This window comes from Cibotium barometz, chromosome 3 (assembly GCF_041138505.1).
Source record: "Cibotium barometz isolate CiBa-2024 chromosome 3, ASM4113850v1, whole genome shotgun sequence".
NCBI classification, from domain to species: Eukaryota; Viridiplantae; Streptophyta; class Polypodiopsida; order Cyatheales; family Cibotiaceae; genus Cibotium; species Cibotium barometz.
Window position 1 is genome coordinate 2,179,530 of NC_141048.1, and position 27,809 is coordinate 2,207,338.

The window sequence follows — 27,809 nt, forward strand, 5'->3', positions numbered from 1 at the left end:
AATATAATGATCTTTCTTCTCAGGATTCAAGCCAGCGGCACCATCTTTTTCTATTTTGATAGACTAGGTGTCTGCGGGGGGGAGGGGGAGGGGGAGGGGCTTGTCAGCCAAGTTGGATGGTATGGCTTCTCCTTCTTCGGTAAATGGTGCACCCACTACAGCACTCTACACCTACACGCCCAAGCGCTTGAAAAGCTTCAGGTCAGATTTTGTGTACTGCCTGTGTGTGAGAGAGAGTGAGAGAGAGAAAGAAAGAAAGTTATATTAACCTCCATGGGAGGCAGAATCCGACCTATGGGACAGATCACGTACATCCATTTACATTCCACTCTGGCCACTCTGGGATCGATGCCAAAGAGGCATTAAAAAAAAAAACTCAAAATGAACTCTTAAGAGTTTAAATTACAATGAGTGAGAGAGATTATCTGACGATGCCATTAGACCTAGAAGGTGGTGGTCTAAATTATGGAGGAAATCCCGTGATGGTGTGGAAGGTCTCCCCAGGATCTACCTTCTCCATTCCTCATGTTGGATCTATAGCCCATCGTTGCTCCTTCACAAATTAAGTCCCTGGCTGCTGTTATTGGAGGAACCCTTTGCACACTATCTTGCTCCTCTTATCTCTTAGAGGTGCTGTACTTTGTTTACAAATTCTCCTACCTGTACACTGCTGTGCAGTGCAACCCTATAAATGAGCTCAGCTGTCTCAACAGTCATATGAGATAGTATGCTTTGCTTAAATGATCCTTGTATTTCCATTTTTTGCTGGGGCTGGAGGCTGCTTCTGTGTTGTCCCCAAATTATTAGATTGTTAAGTCTCGTGCTTATAATTTAATAATGTTTCTCTCAAGAAAAAAGAGGTTTCTGGATCCTGATGTGTGGTGTAACGTCATTTATTACCAGGCGCCCTGGGAGCTCCAAGAAAGGTGAGGCGGGGCAACTGTCAGGAGATGAATCTGTGGACACAGTGCAGGTGCTAGTGCCGGGCTTCGAGAGCGTGAAAGTAGAAGATGAAGATGGAGATGGGCGGGCGGACGAGGGCGAGGTGGTAATACAGAGGCCGTGTGAAACGACGCTGCTGATCCCGGCCAGCAGGCAGCAACATCTCTCGGCGGAGGAGCGTGAAGCGGTGGACAATGATGACGGCACTGGCCACAAGCTTCTCTGCTGGGCATCATCTTCCACCCGCGGCCTACCCGTCCTCTCCAAACTCATTGCACGTGCGACCGCCCCCCTCCCTCTCTCACGGCTCAAAAAGCAGACGCCAGGCAAGGACATTGCAGTTAGCGAGGTAAGAGTCTCTCTCTCTCTCTCTCTCTCACATATATACACACGCGCCACACACGAATGCTGCCCATTTACCCTCTATTTTTTATTTCATATTTTCCCCTTTATTTTTAATTGCATTATTTCCCATGGCTAAGGATGTTTTGACCACCTACCATGACTCCTTCCTGTATGGGAAAGTGCCTTTTTCAACCAAAGTCAGGGCAGGCATTCGCGGTCCTTTTCTGAGTACAATCTCACTAGTGGTACGCAATTTCACACAAATTTTATAAGCTTTTGCCACCCGTTTAGGATCTAATTTTAGCCAATTCTGTTGATTTCCTTTTTATTTTTTTCGGGGTCCCTTTTGCTTTTACGCAGCTAGAGGGCATTGCATCTTTGCTGTTGCTAGGACTCTACGTGCGCACAACGTGAGTTGAAATCAAGAAGCTTTTATTTCTTATTTTCTTGTTTTTTTAAATATCATTTAAACAAAAAAACTGCGCACGTAGAGTCCTAGTATCCCTGGGGCCGCCTCCACCTCACGGATGTTGGGTGTGTGTTTCTAAATTTCTTGTACTTTTGAAGAAAAAAAAAAATCCCTGCTGGGCCGCTAGGCTGGGGTGTGTTTCTAAATTTCCTGTACCTTTGAAGAAGAAGAAGAAAAAAAAAACTGCGCACATTTGTCGAACATTTTATTTTGTTTCCCTTGTTTTATTCAGGTATACGGCCCATAGCCCTTACTGGATTCCTGTCGTTGAACTCGGCTGCAGCTTTTTCTTTCTGCTTGATTATCTCATCAAGCTGTACAGGCAAGGCAATAGTTGCCTTGTAACATGAAAAAACTCTCTCTCTCTCTCGCGCTCGCGCGCACACTCACACGCACACAGAGCTGTGCTCAAATGATAATACACGCGTTCTTGCCTTGTGTTTATATCAACCCAGTGCACCAGTTCGGCTGTATTACGCCCTGTCTCTCAATGGAATCGTCGACTTGATAAGTATTCTTCCGATGTGTTTCATACTGAGGTGATTCCCTTTATATTATCTAACCTCACAGCACCAGAATTTGTTAAAATGCGCGATAGTGCATGTTTAAGGTGTAAATTATTTATCTGGTAGCAGCGGAGTAATGGCGGATGCAGCAATCCCTCAGGTTTTCTTGGTTTTTCGGGTTTTAAGGTTAGTGGCATATATATACAGTTATTGTGGTGGCAACGTTTAGCTTGATCGAGATAACATTATTTTGATGCTGGCTAGGACGGTGCCATTGTTGTCATCATGGGCGCTTCCTGGGGGAGCAGTCAGCCAAGAAATCTTCACGCTAATTGCCTATTCCCTCGGAATCTGTAAGTAAAATGATTTTTGGGCCACGTGGGATGCAATTATCAAATATTTTTTTGCCCTTTTGTTAACTCATCTTTACACAGATATGCACCCAAAATAAAATGTGGTATTCGATTTATTTAGTTTTTCAGGCGGAGACATCCTGTTTTGTTAAGGGTGAAGGGAAAAAAAATTTAAGGTTAAGGTTCTTGATGTGACGCGTCGGGCTCTCTTCTCTGGGCATGCTCGGGAAGGTTTTGTTGGGCGCGTGCTTTTTTGTGCTATGTTGGTCTGTCTCTCTCTTTCTCTCTCCTCTCTGATCGTTTAAACACTGTTGGCGTGTGGGAGCCAGGGGTGCGGCGAGGGTTGTTCAAGGGGAGGAGGTGGTGTGTGGTGGAGGGTTGACCACGTTGCAGGGCTGGACAGGTGTGCAAGGGGGAGCAGGGTTGCAGCCCGTGGTGGGAGGAGGGTTGCAAGCAGTGTTCGAAAAAAACCGGGTTTAGTGTAATTTGCACCTGCAACTTCTGAAAATTACCTTCAAATTTTTAACTTGAAGGTACAAAAACCTGCAAGATTTGGGAAATTTTAGAAGGACAACCTCCAAAATTTGAGAAATTCTTCAATTAATAATTTCCCAAATTTCTAATGAAGGTTTTTAACTTTTTGGCAAAATTATTTTTTTCGAACACTGGTTGCAAGAGTTGTAGGTTGGTGTTGGTACCCTCGTCAAATTCGAACCGAGATGAAAATTATAGTACAAGCCATGTATTTAAGCATTGGTCCCACCTACCCACCCACAAATAATAGATGAACTAGCTCCTACAACAATAAACATAGCCTCTTAGGGTAAAAAATTTGAGTTGAACCACCTTCACTCCTCATTGGACTAGGTAATTGCATGACTTTAAAAAAAACCTTGGAATAGGGCTTTTTTGAAAACATGCAACCCACACTTGCTAGACGAACTAGCCCTTAGTAGAGCAATAAAGTTGAGTTGTATCCCCCTCACTCCTCACAAATGAGGCAATGGCATGTTTTTTTAAATAAACATACATAGGCCTTGGAATAGGGCTTTTTAGTCTTGTAGCAATCTTCACGGTAAATAGGTCATCTCTTTTCGTGCAAAAATCCCACTTGTGTGTGTGCGAGAGAGCTCTCTCTTCTTGCAAACAATCACACTTGCGCACGAGCCTTCATGCTAACGTTGTGCTACTAGTGAAGCTCAATGTTGAGTTGTTCTTCGGTGCCGCATGAGATTGCAATAATTCCATTCTCAATTTCCTACCTTACTCTCTCTCCGCAACGGTCTTACCATAGACACAAGAAAGAGCCATTGTTTCTCCGTTGTTTTGTCAATTTCCACTTCTCAAGGTTTCCCTCACAATTTTTTTCCTCATCTCTTTGATTTTGTCCTTCATGAATACTATATTATGTTAAAAGACTTGTTTTCATTTTCTAGTTTCAGGCCGTTTCCAATCCATGTAACTATGGGCAACTATGGTTTTATGAAAAGGTTTGACAAGATGCCACACCCTTGTATTGCCCTGTGCTTAATACCTTCCACTATCATGACTTGGGTGTTACGTGGATGTGAGCACTTCATGTTGATATCTTGTGAGTAGTTCATGTTGATTAACTAACACCTTTTTGATAAAAGCGGCATGACAATGGTCTTCCCCTTTAAGAAATGTAGAGATGTCAATACATCTCTCAAGGATGTGAACGAAGCATGCACTACAAGAAGAAAAAGCATGCACTTTATGTTGATATCTTGTGAGTAGCTCATGTTGATGTAACTAACACTTATTTGATAAAAGCGGCATGGCAACAGTCTTCTCCTTTTGTGAAAGAAATGTAGAGATGTCAATACATCTCTCAAGGATGTGAATGAAGCATGCATGAAAAGAAGCAAAAGTGGGGCAAAAAAAGTATGGAACTCATGTCGTACACTCCCACGGAGCATACCTTGCATGTTCTCTCAAACTCAAATCCATCATGTCACTACACATTCTCAAATGATGAGAGCTTAGTGGATGGTATCAATTGCATAATATGGCATCGTTGGTACTATCAAGTAGTGGGGCGCTCTAGCCTCGTTCCACACAAAATTTGTGATAGACTTGTGTGAAATGTAATGTTGATACTTGCAACCATTTTGTCTTCCCCATATAGTATCTATATCCATTTATATGGTAGTGATGTGTAGACGTAGGCTAATAATGGGTTGGGGTACTTTTTATCTCTTTAGGAGGTTTTTTTTCTCAAGCATCTGAATGCACTCTTATGAGTGCGTGTAAGTGACCTTGTCCTGTCACTTAACTTGTGCGTCACTCATTCCAATTAATCTATTTTGAGTGTTGTGCTTCTTTCTATCTCTCCTTGTTTGTTGTATCAGTGTGTGTGTGTTGCTACCTTCGTTTCCACTTGAACAATTGATATCAGACTAGGTTCTCTTGGCTCTCACCCCTTAGTCATATTCTCCTTGAGCTGCTCTTTTGATTATCTCACACCCCTTAGTCATCTTCTCCTTGGGCTGCTCTTTTGATTATCTCAAATTGAGATATCCTTTTAGGTGAAGAAGGTATACGCTAGCTATAGTATGTCGTTAACTGTGTTAACAACATTTTGGGGCGTTTTGAGCACATTTTGAGCCTCGTTCGTATGCTATAAGATTTTTGCAGACATTCAGGGGAGTGTCAGTTCTAACTGCATTTGTTCAATTTTGGGTTTTGTGCACTACACAACATTTGGTGTGTAGACATGGCTGTTGCTATCATCGACATTGTAGCTTTGGGGACTCATCATCGATAACTTAGGTAGCATTCGCATCATTATCATTGATTTATGTTGCTAGTAATATTTCTAAACTCTACATTGTCATTTTTCATACACTTTGCAAGTTTTCTTCGTCATCATCAATGGTCTAGAGGCAATCATCTCGGTTGTATTCAGTGATAGTATATGTGTGTAGTTGGGTTGTTTGCATTTTATGTTAGAGATACATTATTTTTAGGCTAAAATAGTAGGCACTGATGTATTTGGGATGCTTTTTATCGAGCATAAACTTAACATGACCAACTACTCACTGTGGTCATATATAATGTATCATGTATTAGTTGCCAAAGGGCTTTGGAATGTCGGCATTGGCATTGAGGCGTGCCTTATCTTGCTAGCACCGGATAGTACCAGAAATTTAGATGGTGACAATAGTTTATATGTAACTGTAGTATCTGCCGCCGCACCCTCCACAGTGGAACGAGCCAAGTGGGATGGTAGGGATGCACAAGCACATACATTGGTGGCACTTTCTATGAAGAGAAGCATTATTCTTTATATTCACTCATGTAAAACGGCCAAGCAAGCTTGAGATACACTTTTTACGCTTTACCAGGTGCGTAACGAGGCACGCCTGGCCTACTTGCACAAGCAATTAGAGTCCCAGCATATAAATGAGGAAGATTTAATGGATGAGTTTCTCACACAAGGATTAAAGATCTTAATGAGCTGCTTGCATGTATTGATGAGCCCTATCCAGATAGTTCATTGATATCTATTGTTCTCAGAGCTTTACATTCATACCAAGGTTTTGCATCCTTGCTTCCGCTCCTGATAAAAGGTAAAACCCCAAGGCCCTTTCGTTTGATGAGTTGGTTGAAGTGCTCTTGCAAAGAAGAGCAATCTCAGCAAAATGGAACTAACATGCATGTGTGAGATTAGGTATTTGCAAGTCAAAAAGGTAAAGGCAAGGCCTTTTCTTAGGGCAACTATAAGCCAAAGGTAAATTCAACCCAGTCTTCGAGCAAGAATGTCGAGGACGGGGGGGGATAAGCACAAGAAGAAAGGCAATGTCAAAAGCCAACCCATCATATCAATGAATGTAGAAAAAGACTATAGAAAAGGAAGAAGAAAGAGTCAAGCATGGTTGTCGATGCATCATAACAAAGTGCTAAAAAGGTGTCAGCGACTATGCACATGATGATCGGGCATTCATTGTGCATTGCAATTATGATCCTTCTGTTCATGATGTATGCATATCAGTGTTGGCAAATCTGCATATCTAGTACTTTGATAGTGGTGCTAGTAAGCACAATGCTTCTCATTGTAATTTATTTTCCTCCCTTGAGTTTGCTCCTCAAGGAGACATAGCCACATGTGTAAACAACTCCTTATATCTAGTGAAAAGAGTTGGTAAGGTTAGTCGTCGTTGCAAACGGTATAAAAATCACTCTCAAAAGTCTTGTTTGTGCAAAGCATTAAAAAGTACTTCCTGTCAGTCTTTGCCATTGCTAAAAATCACTCTCAAAAGTCTTGTTTGTGCAAAGCATTAAAAAGTACTTCCTGTCAGTCTTTGCCATTGCTAGGGCAGGCCTAGTGGTCACATCTGTTGATGATAGGTGCACAGTTCACAACCGGAGTGATGGAAACATCACTGTGGTTCTCTTAGCTATGGTATTTACATGTTGGATTGGCGTGAGAGATTGGCACATAATGCTTGTTCAATTACTATCACATTGATAGGTTTTTTTTCGGTCAAGAAAAAGGGTATCAATGTGTGGTCGATTTGCTCGACTTGGATGGCAAGAAGGCATGGCGTGAAAGGTTAATGGACTTGTGATGTAGGGACGGAGCCTCCTGTTGTGGACAAGCATCAAGGTGTGCATCTCCTATGGGCTAACCAAAGCATGGACATAATGGCAAGTGTGTGAAAACCCTGATGGGGACCAAAGCATTTAAGTTTTTATATATATCAAAAGCTCGAGAAGCTCATAGGTGTAAACCTTAGGAGGCTTATTGCATGAACCAACGTGGGTGGAAGGTGACTAGAAGTTTTGCATGGTAGTAGGCAGCTATATAGAGTTGGCCGATGACGTGTTTCAGCATTCTGGAAGCCGATAGTTTTTGGGGCATATGCAAGGATGCTATGAAGGGACCACTGCTGAAGCCGGAGTTAGAAGACGGGAGGAGCTTTGGGGGATGAGGACATGTTGGATGTTGCTTGCTTTTCTCTGAGGCCGACAGTCTGGGTTTTTTTGAGCTATGTGGCCGTGAGGCGGTTGGTGTGGAAGCTGGAAATAGGAGATGAGAGGAGACCCTTCAAGAGTACAATCATCAAAAGGCTGGCTGGGAGATGACCTGTTGGTGGTTAGAGAGAGCCTTGGAGTTGAGGACATGTTGGTTGTTGTTGTCATCTGAGATGTTGGAAGGCTTTGAAAGCAGGCCACTGTAGAAGAGCCTATGAAGAGGCTTGCTGAACGGTTGGTACCAAGGTTTCTCTTCTTGCTCTTGAACGATTGATCAGGACGTACTGATAGATGCATGTTGGGTGCTCTCTTATCTTGCTGATGGCACAAACGATAAAATCTAGACTGTGATTGAATCAGGAGTTTGTCGGAGGCATGTTATGCTTGCTCAGGAGGATGTCTCCCCGAGGAAGAAGTCTTTTGCAGCCATCTTGAGGGAACAATTAGTGCGTGCTTCAACATAGGTGGGAGAGCGTTTACTTTCATCACCTGAAGGTCTCCCTTCTTGTTGCAGAGGATGGAATTGCTTGGAATTGTAAACTAATTTTTTGCAGAGGGTGCCCTCTTCATGCTGCATATAGTGGTATGAGCTCACAGTGTGTAAGGTACAGAGAATTCACTTCATGTGAAAGTCGATGTTAGTCTAATAAAATCTGGGTTTTCATTCCATTTGGGATTGCTGGTGGTCTTGGGTCGTTTAGTAACCTCGTGGTACTTTGGTTACGGAGCTATAGCATGCCCGCTTTAGTCACTTAAATTTTGGCAGTTTGTTGCGCCTTAAAAGGCAAGAGATGGTGTCAAAGTTACCAAAGATCAAGGCATTTTTCAAACATGTATGTGGGGTGCATTTCGAGCAAGATGCAATGCACATTATTCACACGAAAGATGGACTAGTAAGGGCTATTTAAAAATTACAACTTATACATAGTGATGTATGTGATTCTATGAGGACACCGTCAATTGGGTGATTTCTAGTTTGCAATATTTATTGATGACTACTCCAAGTACACCTGGGTGAATCCGTTGAAAGAAAAGTCAAATGTTTTTACATGGTTCAGACACTTTGTTTCTATGGCTGAAAATGTGTTTACATGTAAAGTTGGCACTCTTGTACAAGTGTATATGTCAAAGGAGTTTCATGTATATATGGTTGAAAGAGGCATAAAACATTAATGCACAATGTCTCACGTACCTCGGTAAAACGATGTGGCTGAGAAGAAGAACATATCTCTAATAGAGATATGGCATGTTGCATGTTGCATGGTTAAAGACCAAGATTTGCCTCGTGTTTTTTGATTGGACGCAATTACGTAAACACATGTCCCACCAAGGCCTTGTAGACAATTACTGCTTATGAAGCTTAGAATGGTAGGAAGCTCTGTGTTTCAATTGTGTGTTTTTCGTTGTCTTACTTATGCTCTTATGCCTAAGCAACAACGCATTAAGCTGGCTGCTGGATAATAAGGTGGTAAAATACATTTTTATAGGATATACAACTCAAAAAGCAAAAGGTATAGACTCTACCATCAGACCACAAAGCACATTTTGGTGAGTACAGATATTGTCTTTGACATTAAAAAAAAGATTTAGTATACTATCTTTTAGATACCAAGGTTAGTCATTTTTAGCCATTCCAGGCATGCTCCATGCCTGGCACTAGAAAGTCATTTAATCACATCGAGCTGCATGAACTGCTGATGTTACGGTGCTCAGTGCCGACTAAGGCTTGAATGCAAGCAGCGTTTTTCACTGGGGCACTGTCAAATGCAATTGCAGTTATCCTAGCAGCTGGAGTGTTGCAATGGGTTGAGTGGCGAGCCAGTTCACAATGTGTCAGGGAATCCAATGGCTACCCTGCCTACGGCTGCCTAAGCTTCTATGAAGCTTTTTACTTTGTCATTGTTACGGTTAGTGGCTGTTAGAACTACCCTCCATTTGCATATGCTTACACCTATTGGATTTTTCTACCACAATACTTAACTTCAATTGTTTGCTGACGATCGGGTAGGTCTCGACTGTGGGGTACGGTGACATTACCTTGAAATCAGATTGGGGTCGCGGTGTTGCAATTCTCATCATTGTAGCAGCTGTCCTCTTCATTCCAGTGAAAGTCAACAAGATACTGGAACTTGCATCGAGAAGGTTTGGTAACTAAGTGCTTCCAATTCAATGTTCTGTTCTGGTTTGTGTGTGTTCTACTTCATGCATACCCATAGACGCACTTGATTTTGGTAACCAAGTGCTTCCAATTCAATGTTCTGTTCTGGTTTGTGTGTGTTCTACTTCATGCATACCCACAGACGCACTTGATTTTGCAGGCCTTACGGAGGGAAGTATGCTGTGGACTCTCGATTCATTATTGTGAGTGGGAACCTATCCTATCGAGCTGTAGAGGACTTCCTTTCCGAATTCTATCATCCTTCCCACGCTAAAGGTCCGCCATAAGCTTGGACCTCTGCCAATCTTTTGTCCTTCTAAGTTTTGCTACACCAAAGTTTTGAGGGCCACAATATGTTGTGTGCAGACACGCGAGCTTTCCCTCTTCGAGTGGTCATCATGGCTCCTTTCAAGCCTTCGTAAACTCCTGATCAAGAGCTGAAACCAGTGTACTTAAAGTAGTATATATACTTGAACATGCCTGCCTTATGTTTGTTTGTCTCTGTTGCAGGTTTGAGATGAAAGTTTTGTTGAAAGAGTACAAAGGCCGTGTCGAGTTTATCGAAGGCACACCCCTAAAAGACTCTGATCTTGATCGTGTGAGTGCCAACGTCGCATCAGCCTTCTTCTTGATGGCTGATCACCTGGCACAGGTAAGGCCTTTAAACCTGTCCATGAAACAAAAAGATGTCGGATATGCAGGTTAATTGGCACTGATGAAAAGTGGTGACAATAGTTTAGTTTTGAGAATGCAACCGTGTGGGAGAGTTGATGTCATGAGAGCCTCAGGATCCAGATGCTGAGGATGCAGCACAAATCATGCGTACATTGTCAGTGCATCGATACTGCGGCTCCAAGGTACGGGTGATAGTTGAAATGTTGAAACCAGAGAACCAAAATAATCCCATATGGGATGATGTGGATGGTGGGATTGAGATTGTGTGCCCAGAAGCCATCTGCTACCAGCTTCTTGCTCGCAGGTGATTAAATCAAAGCTATTGTGCATTAAGACACTTACAACATTGCTAAAAAAAGATACCTTTGCATGTTAAAATCTAAAATTAATGATGCATACTTGTATGTGCGCAAGGCTTGGTAGGCATGTGAGTCAAGTGAGTCGACAAACCAAGGGAGTTCTTAATTCTAAAAAAGCATGTTTATCTGCGTGGCAGTTGTCAAATAAAAGGCATTTCTACACTGGTTATCAATCTTTTTAAGTCGGGGTTAAAGGTGTGCAATCCTGTGCTGGGGCATTGGATGCAGCAATACTGCCATGGGCAGCAACAAGAGATATATCCTGTCATCTTACCACCCTGTTTTTACGAACATGAATTGACCTTTGAGGAGGTAACTTTTTTTTTTCAGCTTTTCATATGAGCCGATTAAACTCCTTTGGTATCTGCCAGTGACATGTGCTTGATGCTGCTGCTGCCCATTTGTCAGGTTGCAGAGATTGTGTATCTCAAATTTGAAATCATTCTTTTTGGCCTCGACATCTCTATAGGTGATGAGAACACACGTGAGGTTGTGCTCTTTCCAAGGCGACGCCTACTACAACGAACTGACATCGGATTAGTGATTGCTGAGGACCTTGCTGTAGCAGAGAAAATTTCAAGATACGGAAAGGAATCTTTGCCAGCTTGGTATACAAAGCTGTACAAGTGCAACAAGTTCAAAACATCCTATGATAGGGATGACTTGTTGATTCATGACGTGATGCAGAAAAGGCACAGGAGTCACAGGTTTGACAATGGATCAGATTCCTTCGGGTTAGAGAAAAAAAGAGAGAGGCAGAGGCAGGCTTTTGGGTCCATGAGCTTTGGCATGATGAGCTCTGGCCACAGAGCAGAGCTACAAACACAGCTACGGGAGATTGTTTGTGCTTCAACCCTTCGTGAAGTAGAGCCTGATGCAATGGACGAAACACTGCAAGAGACAAGGTGCAAGCAGATACAGAAAAATAGTGAGACACAGAAGGTCTATTCATTGAAAGAAGCTGTAGATCTGATAACACAATGGCCTCCTATGAAACCTGAAAAGCCTGATCATTCAATCCTGGAAAAGAGAGCCGATGTCATCAGGAAGAATTTGGAAGAGAGGACCCTGACACTTGTAAACTTGAACAAGCCTCATGTGCTGTTATGTATGCAGGGAAAATGGCCTGCAAACCTCTTCTGCTTTGTGGCACACTTGAGGACTCCCTTTCTGCCTAATCCACCAATTGTAATCATGCATCCCCACCAGCCTACTACTGCAGACTGGGGCTGTGTCGGCATGTTCAATGATGTCTATTTTGTCCAGGGGTCGCCGATTTATGAGATTGACCTCGTGCGTGCCGGAGTGCTACAAGCAGGCAAGTCTTTTGTACTCATGTTCAAGGCCAGCTTATGAGTTCTCATGGTTTAAGGAGGTAGAAATAGCTCCTAGTGACATCGGCAGTAAGCAGAAAGGTTGGCTGTCCTCCTTTTCCACTTCCTCTGCCCATTTGCCCAAGTACTCTTCCCCGTTGTTTGTAAATGCTCCCCATAGTAACCCCCTAAATTTGGTGACCAGCTACTCCCTAGACCTTCCTATCTACAATGTGCCAATTCTTCCTTTTTGCCACTCCATTCCTTTGTGGCGTGTATCTTGTAGTCAACTGCCTTTTGATACCTTGTTGCTTTAAGTATTTGTCAAATTCCCATGACATATATTCTCCTCCACTGTCACTTCTCAAGGTTTTGATCTTGAGACCACTTTGCTTTTCCACCTCTACTTTGAACTATTGAAACTTATCAAAAGCTTCGCTTTTAGGCTTCAAAAAATATATCCAAACCTTCCTTGAATAATCATCAATGAAGGTTATGTAATAGCTTGCTCCTCCAATGCTTTGAGTTTGTGTTGGTCCCCATAGATCCATGTGTATATAAGTTCCAAAGGCTTTTGATGGATGTATCCTTCTTTGTTGAAAGGCTTTTTTGATGACTTTGCTTTTTCACAAGGCTCAAATAGTCCAAACAATGCTTGTCCTTTAAGATTTGGCAATCTCCTTGCCAATCATTTGTATGCTCTCTCTTTCAATCTAGAGATACTTATGTGACCAAGTCTTTTGTGCCAAAGCTCAACCTCTGACATAGATGAGTTTCTTGTATATGCATATACCTCTGACGTAGTCATTGCATCCAAGATACTCTTGCACTGTACACCCACTTGGATCTTGCATATTTTGCTCTACAATTCGCCCAACTAACACCAAGTTCTTTGTAATATCTTGAACATAAAGAACTTAGTTACTTCTTGCTTTGATACAAACAAGTTTCTCTTCCAATCATGTGATTTGTACATGCGGAATCTATGTACCACTTGTCTTTTTCCAAAGACACTACCATTGACCGATGACGCATAGCAAACAAGTTATGTTCGTCTTCTTCGTTTCTCTCTCCTTCTATCAAGGCATAATTCCCTTGCTTCAATGTGTCATTCCTCATATCTCTTTGCTTTGAATAGCAATCTCGAGCCCAATGTCTCATCTTGCCACAATAGTTGCAAGCATCTTTGTTGTTTTGTCCTCTTCCGCCATTATAGCCTCTTGGATTTGAGAATTATCTTCCACCTTGGCCTCTTTGAGTGTTCCTTTGACTCCCCCTACTTGAAGAGTCCTCATGGCTATTGTTACCTTTTTCTTTTCCAAAGTTGCAACCTCTTTGGCCTTGATGACCTCTTCCTCTGGCTTTTTCATCACCAGAGTACAGAGAACTTTCAACACTCCAATTTTCTTTTGATGAGCTTCCCCCAAATATCTATTCTTCAGGAATCGTCTTTGCCACAAGTTCCTCAAAGTTCGGCAACCGATCTTGAGACAATAGATGTTCTCAACATCTTGAAGTCTCTTCCAAGACCTCTAATGCATATCTCTACCATCTCTTTGTCTTCAACTGGCTCACTAATGATCACATATACCTCTGATTTTTACAGTATAAACAAACACTGTCAGATTCTTCTTCTCAATTGTGTGCAACTCTGTCACCATTTGGCCACCCAATTGGTCCACCCGTGCTTTCTTATCATGTATGTACATTGGACTGGTGTCCATGGCAGTTGTTTATGCCGGGGATTGATGCCACTCATGTGATACTGTAGACTTGGCTTTCCGTTGGGACTTGTGCCTCCGTATACATGCCCGGAAATGCTTGGTGAATTGGTGTTCCATTGGGTGTGGTACCTCGTGTACTTGCCTGGAGCACGTCTATTTTGGTATAGTCTCATGAACGGGGATTGTCCATACCAATGCTGCATTGCATAGCATCTTTATGTGCTTGCTTGCAATTGAAATTGCATGCTGTTTTCATGCTTGCTTGACCAATCTGTAGTTCCGGGAAAGGGGACGCCCGCCCGCAAACCGTGCGTGTGAAACTGTCTGCTGACATGGTTATGTGGCATGTGACAGGTGGTAAGTATTGGTCATAAACTTAGCCTTATAAGTGAGTGTGTACACACTTCATTAAGTTTTGGACAGCCAAAACTCACTTATAAATTATGACCAATCCGGTGTTCACACACACTGATGTCCCGAGGTGGACATAACCCAATGTCCACCGCCCAGACCTTATCCCCTTTGTACAAAGGGAGTAACCAGCCATGTGTCCACTCTAGCTTGCTCCACAAGCACCTGTCTGCCACCTACACTGGACAACTCACCACCTCACTCCTCTTCCTCTCTCTAGAGTTTGGCGCCTCCTTCATGAGGGCTGTTGGGCTGCATTTTCTGCACATTCTCCTTCCCAACTCCATTTCCAAGCTTGCTAAGGTGATTTTCAAGCTTCCTAGAGTGTTTCCGGATGCTAATCACTCTCCTACACACTCCCAATGATTGAAATTCAGCAAAACAGCTCTTTATTGCTGTAATTTTTGGTCTTTTTGCTGAAAACCCTGATTTCAGCTCTCCTTTCTCAAGTTGAACCATAGGAGAATCTTTCCCAAGATTCCCTTCATCCTCTTGAAGACTTTTGTCGCGAAGAAAGACGACAAATCAAAGATCTCAACACTCCAAGGACTTCCATCGTGAAGACTTCCGCTGTCATCGACTCTACTTGCTATTGGTAAGCTTTTATGCTTAAATATAGGAGCAAGTAGCAGGAGGGAGGAACCGGATTACAAGATCACATACCCTGTGTAGTGTTCTCTTGTCCTACGTGCTCTCTTGCAGAGTGTTGCTACCATTTGTTGGTGGAACAATAGAGAGCAGATGGTAGGGAACATGGGCACTTGAGAGGGTAATGTGGGTTGCAAGTCTACATCGACAACCACTTGTTTTCAATACTGTATTTATATGCATTGGTATGGAAATGTGGTCAGAAATGCCCATGACACTATGTACTTGATTCTCCCAAGATCAATATACTTTATTTGAGGGAGAGGTCGGCCGTTCCGGCTCATTGTGTGTCTCTTGTCAATTCAGCAATTTACTTCTTGTATTTGAACAAGTGTCCATCAAATCTTAGTGTATTTAAGTGTGTTGATTAGCATTGTGTTCAACCAAGTTACATTGGTATCAGAGCATACGGTTCTCTTTCACTTCTATCATGAGAGACGATCACCGTGAACACTAGCCATCTCTACACTTAGAACATTATGGATAGCCATACAATGAATGTTGGAGATGCTAATACAAGAGGCAGGGACAATAAAATGCATGCCTTTTACAGGATGAGCAAACTCATGTGGTGCACAATAGGGAACATGAATATGTGGGACAGCCGTCCCGTGGCAAAGAGAAGATGCAGGAAGAAGAGTCCATAGTCTTGAGGGCTGAACTTACTCGTATGCAGGCTCTTCTCCATGCACAACAAGAAGAATTGAATCTCTACCGCCGCTATGAGGATTCATTGGTACATGACTGTTTGAAGGCCAAGAAAGCTGAATCTTATATGGATCATGCAATGGCAATGATTGCTCAAGAGTTGCACATGCAACCGAAGGATGCAGCACGTGCATACTTGGCTCGTACCGAGGATGCCTATGCAGAAAAGGCAACCATCCCACATGTCTTGGAATCCCCACAAGTGTCCGAACAAGAACTTATGTCTAAGAGGATGAATCTCCATGCGATGGGAGAGGAACAATCAATGACTTCACGCCATGCAGGAATACCTTATGTAGCCCGTGAAGGATACAATGTTTATGGCAGTGGTCAAAATGTATGTCAAATGCCATTGCCGGCTGAAAATGTGCATGCACAACACATGCAACATGGGCTGCAATTTTCTGTTGGTGTAGGTATTCCGCGTATCTCTCATGCCACTCATGCCTTCGAGTGTGCTCGTGAGGAAGAAGTTATGACTGAAAATGTATCAATGCATGTTGAGGGGCCAGCCATGCCTCATGCTTATAGGGCACATGTATCTATGCCTTATGCATCACCTTTTGGTCCTAAAATGATGCCAGTCATAGAGGTTGTTCCAATGGACAAACATGGAGGAAAACATGTTGAGATGCACACACATGCATCAAAGTCTCATGACTTCAAAGCCGGAGACAAATCTGTGAAGTTTGACACATATCATGGGGAATATGATGCATCAAAGGCACTTGCTTTTATTGCCCAGTTTGATATTGCTTTCAGTAATGAGGATTTCACTCAGAAATCCATGATCCGACATGTAAGGAAGCTCTCACTGAATCCTGTTAGATCATGGGAAGAGTTCAAGGAGAGATTCTATGCTCAATTCTTGCCTCCCAATGCATTGAATGAGATAACAATGAAGTGGGATTGGGTAAAGCAAAATGAGGGGGAATCGGTAAATGCATATGTACAAAAGTTTTGGAAAGTGCTTTTGGAGGTTTCTCCATTTATGCATGTCACCGAGGCGGAAAGGAAGAGAAGGTTTCAATCGGGATTGCAACCCGTGTACAAAGCAAGACTACAAATGTATCTTGGTCATACCTTACACCAATTAATAGCCGCCACCGCCACCGCCATCGAGCAATTGGAACTCAAATTGAGTCGATCCAATAAGGCTAAACCCTCATTTCAAGGCAAAGAGAGGGTTGTCCAAACCCTGCAAAATGATGAACAGCCACCTAAAAAGGACCAAAACCAAGATAAAAATGGTCCAAAGGCTCAAAATAACACTACCAAGAAGCGTCCCTTCAAACTGAGAGACTATGGTCTCACTCCGGAACAGAAAAAGCAATACATGAGTGACGGAAAATGCTTTACTTGTGGTAGCACCGAGCATATTGCAAAGGCATGCCTAAACAAGAAGAAGCGTGATAATGCAAATGCATCAAAGCCTAATGTGCATATGGTTCCAGATATGCAGGGCAACACTTCACATGATAGCAAAGATAGGGTTGTATGTAAAGCTTGGGAACAGCTCAAAGATCAGCCGCTTTGTTCATGTTTGATGATTTTCAGATACACGCTTTGCATATAATTTCCTTATGCTAAAGCGTCTTTTTGAAGTGAAGAATCATTTGAGGCAGCTTGTAGTTTGTGAGGAGTGGGATGCATGGCGAGAGCGTACCTCAGTGGTTGGCAGGTATTCGATGCAGGTCCATTGTTCTTGATGACACTTTTAGGGACACTATTGAGGTATTGTTGCAGGTTGTGCGGCCAATCATTCTTATGTTGAGGCTTCTTGATGGAGATGAGCCTTGCATTGGCAAGGTGTATGAGGGGATGGACAGGATGATTGAGAGAATCCTATCTCTACAGACTTTGGATGGGGGTAGGAAATAGGAGCTATCTCGTCTTGCGAGACAGGCAGGTGGACAGAGTATCACTCTGCATTAGAGGCTGCTGCATTTGTGGTGGATCCAGAATTTCAAGGCAAAGGACAAGAGACAGATGCAGAGGTTGTGCAGGGTTGGGAGGATATCTTGAGAAAGCTTGTACCCAGTGCAGATGATAGGAGGAGGGTTCGTGAAGACCTTTCCTTCTATCGACAAAAGAGAGGCCTCTTCGCTTTGCAGGATGCACAGAATGATAGGTTCAAGATATCCAGTGCACGGTGGTGGAAGGATTATGGGGCAGATACACCATTGCTGCAAAGATTGGCTATTCGAGTGCTTAGCCAGGGTGCTAGCTCCTCGCCATGTGAGCGCTTATGGAGCAGTTTTGGGAACATTGCAAGCAACAAGAGGAACAGGCTTGGTGTCCAGAAGGCAAATGACCTTGTATTTGTTAATGCAAACTTGCGTTTGCTTAACAAGTTCAGGGCTGAGTGGATATTTTAAATGTTTTGTCATTTTAGTCCTAAATGCGGACATGTCATATGACGTGGCGTTCCGCGACGTTCCCGATCCGCTCCCATTCCCGTTCCCGCTCCTGTTCCAGCATCCGACGTTCTCGGAACGTTCCCATTCCGTGGTAACTATGGAGTTACTGTCAATGAAGAAGGACCGCGAGGCACAGGCAGTGATGTGGGATCGTGTCAACGCCAGGGTCCGGTCATTTATTTTCCTCAATTGCACACCACAAGTAATCAATCACGTAAAGCACATGACGCTGGCCAGAGGCATATGGCAGCACTTGGCTTCTCTTTATAACAGGGTATCACCCATGAAGAGGATCTCCTTGGAAGTGCAGAAGTCATCGACAATGTGGGAGCATATTAACAAGCTGCAGGCCCTTCAGCAGGAAGTCCTCCAGGCTAGGAAGGAGATATCATCTGAAGACATGGCCATTACTTTGCTGTCCCACTTGCCTGCTCGGTATTCCGCTTTCTACTCCTGTTTGATTACGAGTGGCAGGCTCAGCACCATTACCTGGGAGGAGCTTGTGCCCATGGTCTTGGACCAGGAGGAACGTTTCACGAACCCCCCTCACGGCGGAGGTTCGGAGGCCTTAACTCGCCAACGGTCGAAAGGTCGGAATAACAACAAGGGCAAAGGGAAGGCTTCACCAGAGAAGTCTTCTGAGAAGAAGCCCGACACAAAACGAGAGAAGCTGAAGGCCGAACGATCTTGCAATGATTGTGGCGAGAAAGGCCACTATTGGAGGAAGTGTTCTAAGCGGAATGAGAAGAGTGCTGATTCTTCAAGAACGTTGCAGTTCTTGCATTCGTGGAAAGCAAGCACAGGGAATCCTTTCCGAAGCAGGCTACCAGGCGGCTTCGAAACCGTTGGAGTTGATTCACACTGACTTGTGTGGACCTTAGCAGACACCATCATTGGGAGGATCTCTCTATTTTATGCTGCTTGTTGATGACTGTACCAGATTCATGTGGGTCTACTTTCTTTCACAGAAGGAGCAAACTTTTGCACGGTTCAAGGATTAGCACGTGATGGTGGAAAAAGAGTCTGGATTGCAGGTAAAGACTCTCAGGGCTGACAAAGGGAGTGAATTCTCCTCGACTGTATTTCTCAGATTTTGTGCAGACCATGGCATCAAGAGGGAACTGGCCAATACCAGATCGCCTTCAGAGAATGGAGTTGTAGAATGCAAAAACAGGACTGTGGTGGAGATGGCGATGACCATGCTGGAGCATCATGATCTTCCTCGTCCACTTTGGGGAGAGACTGTGGCAACGGCTGTCCATACCCTCAACCGATCTCCGACGACTTCAGTACCCAACATGACTCCGTTTGAGGCATACTTTGGCAGGAAACGTGATGTCTCGCACTTCCGTGTTTTTGGGAGCGATGCATATGTACATATTCCGAAGAAGCAGAGAGGGAAGCTTGACTCCAAATCCTGCAAGCTTATATTTGTGGGGTATAATTCTATTTCCAAGGGATACAGATTGTATGATCCAGACAAGAACGAGATTGTTGTCAGCCGGGATGTGGTCTTTGATGAGCATGTTCCAATATCCACTGTCGAGGAGCTGCCACTTCTTGGAGATCCAGAAGAGTCTGATGATGATTCCCAGACCATTGATGATGATTCCCAGACCATTGCTCCAGTTGATCAACCTCAGTCAACACAGGAGGTTGAGCCTGCAGCTGGAGTAGAGCCCCCGCAAACAGCAAGGGGCTCCACGATCTGTTCGAGTACCTAGGTGGTTGTCGGACACCCTTCGGGAGTCAGGTGTCACGGAGTTACGCTCCGAGTGGACCACAGAGGATGGCCCTCGAAGATCACACAAAGTCCGAGACAAAAGCAATACAGCGGAGCTTCTTCAGGTAAACTATGCTCTGATGTCTCGTATTATGCGGGACAAGGAGCCCACTTCCGTCAAGGAAGCGATACTTGGAGGAAAGCCATGCAGGTGGAACTTGATGCCATCGAGAAGAACAACACATGGGAGTTGGTACCAAGGCCGTGGAAACGGTCAAACATTGGTGTCAAATGGGTCTTTAAGACCAAATATGCATCAGATGGGTCAGTGGACAAACACAAAGCTAGACTTGTGGCTAAACTTTAAAGGTTATGCTCAGCGGCCAGGCATCGACTACGAGGATACCTTTGCACACTTACAGCACGGAAGTCCACGATTCAGACCGTTCTTGCCCTTGCTTCTTCTCAGAGGTGGCCCGTATATCAAATGGATGTAAAATCTGCGTTCCTTAACGGTGACCTGCAGGAGGAGGTGTATGTTGAGTAGCCTTATGTTGAGTAGCCTCCAGGCTTTTTTGTTCCAGGATCAGAAGGGATGGTTTACAGGTTACGTAAGGCATTGTATGGTCTTAAGCAGGCTCCCAGGGCTTGGAATCAGAAGATTGATTCCTTCTTTGTTCGGACTGGATTTCAGAGATCGGTTGCAAATCCTAACCTGTATCTCTTTCGGGAACGTGGCATGGTTACGATTATCATCCTTTATGTGGATGATCTCATTCTCACCGGCGGTCATGTGGAGCACATGGGCGTGACGAAGGCTGCCTTGTCAAAGGTGTTTGAGATGACCGACTTAGGCTTACTCCACTTCTTCTTGGGATTGGAGATCTGGTAGACCCAGAGGGGGTTTTTTGTCTCTCAGCAGCGGTATGTTCATGAGTTGCTTGAGGCCTTTGGGATCGAGAACTGCAAGCCTATTACTTCGCCAATGGACCCAAACACAAAGTTAACCATTAATGATCCTTGTGAGCCAGTTGATGCCTCACAGTATCAGAAGTTGGTTGGTTCATTGATCTGGTTGCTGAACACCAAATTGGACTTGAGCTTCTCCGTGGGGCTGTTGAGCTCTTTTATGCAGACGCCAAATTGGACTTGAGCTTCTCCGTGGGGCTGTTGAGCTCTTCTCCGTGGGGCTGTTGAGCTCTTTTATGCAGACGCCATTGAAGTCCCATTGGGACGCAGGATTGTGGATCTTGCGGTATCTGTAGAGTACGAAGGATCTAGGACTCTCTTACACAGGAGGGGATGGAGTCAAACTCCAAGGTTGGAGTGACTCAGATTAGGGAGGAGATCCACTTCAGGTACAGTTTTACCCTCGGCTCAGGAGCAGTTTCTTGGAGCAGTAAGAGGCAGCCAACTATTGCCCTATCTTTGACAGAGACAGAGTATTGGGCTGCTTGTGGTGCTGCTTGCGAGGTTGTGTGGTTGCGGAGGCTGCTAGGCGAGATTGGGTTTTCCACAAAAGGAGCCCACAGTCATCCAGTGCGATAACCAAAGTTGTATAGCTATTGCTCGGAACCCGGTCTTCCATGCCCGGACCAAGCACATAGAGATACAGTATCACTTTGTACGCGAGAAGATCTTGGCTGGTGACATCTTGCTCCTTTATTGTTCGACGGAGGACAATGCGGCAGACCTCTTCACGAAATCTCTACCTCACGCTACGCTCAGGCGGCACTCCAGCTGCCTTGGGTTGATTTCAAGGCCAGGAGCTGAGAGGGGGTGTTAGAAGTCATCTCCTGTCTTTATCAGACACCAGGGCCTCTATTGTGGGTGTGCACACCCTGTATAGGTGTTTTATCATTTTTCCTCACTCCCCGTATTTTTTTCCCATTTTTCTCCATTTTTTCCATGATGTGGGTGGCTGCCACAGGCTGGCAGGAGCTTCTGATGCTGGCCGATTGCACTCTTGGACACGTGGGCTGGCCGACCTGATCAAAAGTGGTCGTGGTGTTTTTTTTTGCTGGCCGACTGGATGTGCCCAGTCTCGTGAGGGCTGCTAGCGCTGGCCAACTGCATGATGGGGCTATATAAATAGGCCCCATTGCCCCACATTGTATTCATTCAATTTTTCCTCAGGATCTTGTGTATAGAGAAGAGTTATACGCCTATCTCTCTCCTTCTCTTGTGCTGTCTATTTTCTGCACTCTACTTGCTCTCGTGGTCTCAAATTTGGTTATCATTTCTGCTGCGTATTTTGACATTGTCGTTCTCAAAGTTCACTGCATATCCTCTTTTAGTAAAAGAGGAGACCAACAAGTTCTTCTTAATCCCAGGCACATGCAATACATCTAGAAGACATTAGTCTACACCATTTGCTGTTGTGAGGATCACCTCACCAACACCCTAAACTAGATAAGAGGAATTGTTTGAACATGTTACCCGTTTGCGTTCAGGGACAACCATAAGCTTCGTAAACAAATTCCTTTGAGATAACGTGTTTAGAAGCACCACTATCATAGTAACATGGGTCGTGTCTTTCATTGACACTTCAAGTAAGTTTCTGGCAGTGATGATAGTGTCCTGGAGACCAACTCCTTTTCAGGAATGACCTCATCAATATTGAGCAATTGCTTCCAAAGATCCTAGATCTTCGTAAGATAATCAACCATATTGTCACCATTATTCATGTCCAGGTTCTCAAGTTCCTTCTTGAGATATGCAACCCTAGCCTCATTCTTCACCTGGTACATGGTTTCAAGTACATGCTCGTTGTGAGGTCCTGCAAGACCTAATAAGCGGTATGATTGATCGCTTTACTGAGAAAGCAATTGAAGCCATCGCTTGGGCCTCGTGAGTATCCCATCTCTTCTACGGCCAAGTGTGTTAGGTGCTATGTTCGTAAGGCATACATCTTCACCTGATACATAAACCCCATAAACGTTTGCCCACAAGAAGGATTCGGACGATGAAACTCCATAGGGAGTAGTTACTACCATCCAGTTTGTCCTCTTGGGCCAAAACCCCAAATATATCGTTGTTGGCCCAAGAGGGGAGCTGCAACAACAACAGAATTAGAGTTAGGCATAGCAGGTCCACACAATACACAAGATGATGGTGAGATGCAAAGAGTAGATTGCATTGGAATGTGTAGAGCTAGTAGGTCAACTCCATAATATCATAATACAACTCAAGTAGATGGTGTCCTTTCACACCAGATCTCCAAGGGAAAAAACCCAAAGGAAAAAGTGCCCTTGGTTAGCCCATGTTGTCACGTGCATGCCTGTGCCATGGCTAACCTTGTGCAGGAACAGTCTTAATCCTTGATTAGTGTAGCAGTGAGGACATCATAGTGTCAGCATCAGTAGCAGAAACATCCTTATTATTAGAACCATCATCATCACCAAAAGCATCAGGAACATCACCTTTAGCAACATCTACATCATCATCATCAGCATGGTCATCAACATGATCATCATGATCATCATGGTCATCAACATGATCATCATGATCATCATAAGTAGCAGCACCATCAACATAATTAGCATGAAGGGGCTAGGAACCTGTCGACAGCCAGTAGAGCTACTGTCGGCAACCATCAGGGGTCCCACAGCAACAGGCAACCAAAGCTACTGAAGGCAGCAACAGGAATGTAAGCACAGCATTAAGTGCAGACTTTCAACATAGAACTTGTCACAAACAAGCCAACAGGGGCTCTGCTGGCCGACTGCAGCATCTCCCACATATATAAGCATCTAATCATTTTGAGCATAACACAAGTCATAATTCAGTAATTCAGTTCATTCATAAGTCATCTAGCATTTAGTAGAACATCATGTAGAAGGGCTAGGGTCAACCCCTATGGAGCTAACCACAAGTCTTAATCATGTACAAGCATCAGTTACGTTTTTGTACCATAAAAATACAAGAAAACCCGGAACACTAGTCTCTCTCTTCTTCTCTCTCATGTGTCTTAATCATAAGTTAATTAGCATCGATGTTCATAAGTATGCTTAGGGCTGTGGATCAATACAGCAAGGCTTCCGCGTATGCAACATTGGTATCAGAGCATTCCGGCTCAGCCCACTAAGCTATGTCCCAAGGAAGGTGCATAGTTCCAGCAAGAACGATACAGTAGGGTGGCTGATGGAGTGGTCTGCAAAACAGGCGAAGCTAGAGGAGCAGTCCCTGAGATTAGGTACGTAGACCCAATACCTCAATAAGCCCTTAGATCATTTCCAAAGGCCTAACAATAGGCATGATCAGTTCCAGTAGGTGACCCGACGCTGTGTCAAGGTTAAGGGAAAGCAGACATGGGGACAACAATGAAGAGATGCTTAGTTCTTCATCAAATACTTGGAAGTGGATATCAGGAGTGAAGGTGTTCAGACCAAAAATATCAGTCAAAGTCAATAAGCAGTAGCAATTCAAAGTCAAGTCCAGGGAGGAAGGATGAAAGAGTGTCCACCCCGTCATCAAGTTTAGTAGAAGTGAATGTCACGTGCACGCCCGTGCCATGGCTAACCCTGTGTAGGAACAGTCTTAATCCTTGATTAGTGTAGCAGTGAGGACAACATATAGTGTCAGCATCAGTAGCAAAAACATCCTTATCATTAGAACCATCATCATCACGAGAAGCATCAGGAACATCACCTTTAGCAGCATCTACATCATCATCATCAGCATGGTCATCAACATGATCATCATAAGTAGCAGCACCATCAGCATAATCAGCATGAAGGGGCTGGGAACCCTGTCGGTAGCCATCAGAGGTCCCACAGCAGGCGGCCAGAGCTACTGAAGGCAGCAACAGGTGTGGGCAGCACAGGATTGTAAGTGCAGCATAGAACTTGTCCACACAAACAGGCTGACAGGGGCTCTACTGGCCGACTGCAGCATCTCCCACATATATAAGCATCTAATCATTTTCAGCATAACACAAGTCGTAATTCACTGATTCAGTAATTCAGTTCATTCATAAGTCATCCAGCATTCAGTAGAACATCATGTAGAAGGGCTAGGATCAACCCCTATGGGGCTAACCACAAGCCTCAATCATGTACAAGCATCAATTACCTTTTTGTACCATAGAAATACAAGAAAACCCTGAACACTAATCTCTCTCTTCTTCTCTCTTGTGTCTTAATCATAAGTTAATTAGCATCAATGTTCTTAAGTATGCTTAGGGCTGTGGATCAGTACAACAAGGCTTCCGCGCATGCAACAGATGTTCACATGTGGCACTACTCATATCATATATGCCAATATATATACACATGTTTCCACAAAATCTGGACTAGATGTGGGTTCTTGAATGATGTGCTACTAACTTTAACTATTGTTCAAAAGCTGATAGGGCTGGAACCTACTGTGCTATGGTTGCAAAGGCTGAGGCTTGCTTATCCAACCTTGAAGACTCAATAATGACCCTTGCCTTGCTATTTATAAGCAAAACTCTAGTCCAACTAACTCCAGTCAGCCAGCCTTTTGGAAGCCCAAAAACAATGCCATCAAAATTACTAAATGCGTTCATACTAGACTAAAAAAGGAGCCCAAACGTTGGCCCATTGGCCAGGCTGGTCTGCACATGCTTAGGCAGCCCAAAACTTCCCATAATTAGTCAACTGTTCACAAGACAGTCCAAACTTCCACAAAGCCTTCCCACCCATATTCCTGGCTGAAACTTCCCAGAAAAGCACCAAAAGAGAAGTCAACTGCTGAAACAAGGACTACGGAAGCCTAGGCTCACTCTTATCAAACTAGAAACATCAAGTTGGTGAAGAGGTGAAGCCACCGGCTGAAGAGGGCTGAAAGTCACCTGGCATATGTAGGGCTGAATTTGATGTAGTTCTGGTGGTCTTGCCAACTAACAAGCATGTGGGGTCAGTCATGGTTGAAAATTGGAGAGCAATTAATGAAGGGTTTGTGCTAGCCTACTCCGTCTTGCAGGTTTTGCCTTGTTGGTTTAGATCTTCAATTGTGAAGAGACTATGCTGCTGCACATAACAGTAATTGCAGAAGGGTGACTGAAGAGATGATTGCCTTGCGCAGAGAAGAGGATTAAGACTTAATTGGGGTTCTAACAGAGACTCAAAACTGCACTAATTAATCATAGATTTGACCTAAATGAGAGGCTATCCTAAAAGCTAAACCCAACTTAAACCTTTATATCCTCGAATTATCCTTTGATGAGGATTGAAACCTTTACAATGATAATTTGGGCTTATAATCCCCCAAGTCATTGCCAACTAACAAGCATGTGGGGTCAAGAGCGTTCTATTTAAAATGGAATCCGTTTGGTGAGATATGTATTGTTGAGATGAAGTTGTCTCCTTCCTCATCGATTAAGTTCAAAAATGGTTCATACAAATAAAAACTGGACCCATCAGGAGGCTGTGTGTGTGTGTAAAGGGGGCGCTTGTCTGTCTTGACCACAAAAATCCACACCCCATGAGGTGTCAGGGTTGGTAGGTCCTATGCTGTATGCACATAGACCTCTCTGCTCTTGCTATATTTTCTTTTTACCAGCAAACCTGGTAGACTCTCAAGCATTCCATCATGTGTACCTCAATAACCACTCCATCCGCTCCAATGGTGAAGGGAACCTTTGTATCTGATGTTTTTTACTTGATTACAAAGCATGTCACACCCGGCTACTACACAATAAACAAAGGTACACATCAGAGCACAAAGATGGGTTCTGAGTATAGTCTCAAATAGTCGGAAAGCTTGAGACATGGAACTGCTTGCTAATGTCACATTCATGAATATTTGAAGTTTTAAGGGAGATTACACTAGATACGCTGATGTGCTTTACATGTGAAAGTGACAGAGAAGGTGGTGGTTTTATCACATAGAGGCAGGGATGATGGGGGTAAAGAACCCACAAGCGAGGACAGTGGGCTGACACCTTCATCGTCTGTCCTTTTGGATGTGGACAATGTTGTGATCACAGCCACAGTAGAGAGGTTACTACACCCTGTGCGGGATCGCATCATTGTGGAGGTACATCGCGAGATCGAGATACACTACTTGCGCCCAAAACTTCGCATCAACCCACAGTGCTTTGATCCCCTACTGTACAATCGCAATCGCCCTGCAACGTTCCTGTTTGCCCCGGCGTATGTAGAAGGCAAAGGCTTTTGTTCAGCATCTGTAACCTTCTTGCTGTAAGCTTTACAATGCCCACCTGAGCTTAACAAGGTTCACAATGCAAAAAGGGCACATACCAGTTGCATGAGAAGCATATGCAGGAAATGTAGCATATATGCTAATTGTTTGCACCTTTCTTTAATGGAGCTTACTGGTTGCATGTAGGTACGCGCTCTTCTTCAACCGGAACACAGTGGCCATCACGGAGAAGCTGATATCGGGCAGGGAGGTGGTGGAGATGGCGGGTGGGGAGCGTCTGACGGGGGCGAGGTTGGAGCAGGTGGCGCTGCCCAAATCGTACGAGGGGCGCACTTTTGAGGGACTAGTGGTGGGAATGCTGCAGGAGCAGCAGTCGTTGGCGCTGGGGCTGTACCGCGCCGCCGGCTCCTGCAACTCCATCGTCTCCTACGTCTACACCAACCCCCCGCGCGGGGAGATCCTCCTTGCGGGCGACCTCGTCTACGTGCTGCGCTGATGTAACCAGGTTACAATAAATGGTCACATACAAATCAAGAGGACATCCATATAAAACTTCGATAATTGAGTTTACACTAACATACTAGTCATAGAGCCTCAACATTGATCTCGTTATGTCCACATAATAAAACACTACGACTCAACCCACGTGTTGCTGCCATATGTAAAAGATATTAAGGAAGGAATGGAAGCCAGAAATACAAAGGCTCAAAATTGAAGGGATTTTTTTTAGAAATCCAAGATTTCTCTTTTCTCTCTTCTCCTTGTGCTTTGGTTGTTCATAGAGTTAATATGTAATAGATAATATTCTTCCCCTCCTATTTAGAGACTTTAACATTCTTTCAAGTGTTATCTTCATCCACAATCAATCAAAAGGTCAAAAACCATCGTATTTTTAAAGGTTTGTTTTCTATGATACTACAATTGACTCA

The 27,809-nt window shown here is 44.0% G+C and overlaps 1 protein-coding gene across 11 annotated transcripts; it reads left to right on the forward strand.

Annotated features, from left to right (window-relative positions):
- LOC147639593 (uncharacterized) lies at nucleotides 1-27,636 on the forward strand. 11 transcript variants are annotated; one of them, XM_086825780.1, is made up of 18 exons: nucleotides 1-308; nucleotides 904-1,291; nucleotides 1,425-1,532; nucleotides 1,648-1,697; nucleotides 1,989-2,078; nucleotides 2,212-2,295; nucleotides 2,392-2,448; nucleotides 2,527-2,615; nucleotides 9,390-9,520; nucleotides 9,622-9,755; nucleotides 9,932-10,047; nucleotides 10,138-10,189; nucleotides 10,282-10,423; nucleotides 10,560-10,750; nucleotides 10,943-11,117; nucleotides 11,214-12,123; nucleotides 26,576-26,918; nucleotides 27,067-27,636. In XM_086825780.1, exons 1-18 carry the CDS (start codon nucleotides 274-276, stop codon nucleotides 27,374-27,376), a joined length of 3,405 nt encoding a protein of 1,134 aa, XP_086681906.1. In that variant the 5' UTR covers nucleotides 1-273; the 3' UTR covers nucleotides 27,377-27,636. The 11 variants fall into 11 exon arrangements, with proteins under 11 accessions (XP_086681906.1, XP_086681918.1, XP_086681897.1 ...); XM_086825792.1 differs by having other exon boundaries at nucleotides 26,582-26,918; XM_086825771.1 differs by having other exon boundaries at nucleotides 2-308; nucleotides 2,389-2,448.
- The last annotated feature ends 173 nt before the right edge of the window (nucleotides 27,637-27,809 follow it).

Coding starts and splice junctions, on each gene's coding strand:
- LOC147639593 (XM_086825740.1), top strand. CDS start 122: ATGGCTTCTCCTTCTTCGGTAAATGGTGCACCCACTACAGCACTCTAC. Junction 202..903: donor AAGCGCTTGAAAAGCTTCAG/GTCAGATTTTGT, acceptor ATTTATTACCAG/GCGCCCTGGGAGCTCCAAGA. Junction 10,048..10,137: donor TCATCCTTCCCACGCTAAAG/GTCCGCCATAAG, acceptor TGTTGTGTGCAG/ACACGCGAGCTTTCCCTCTT.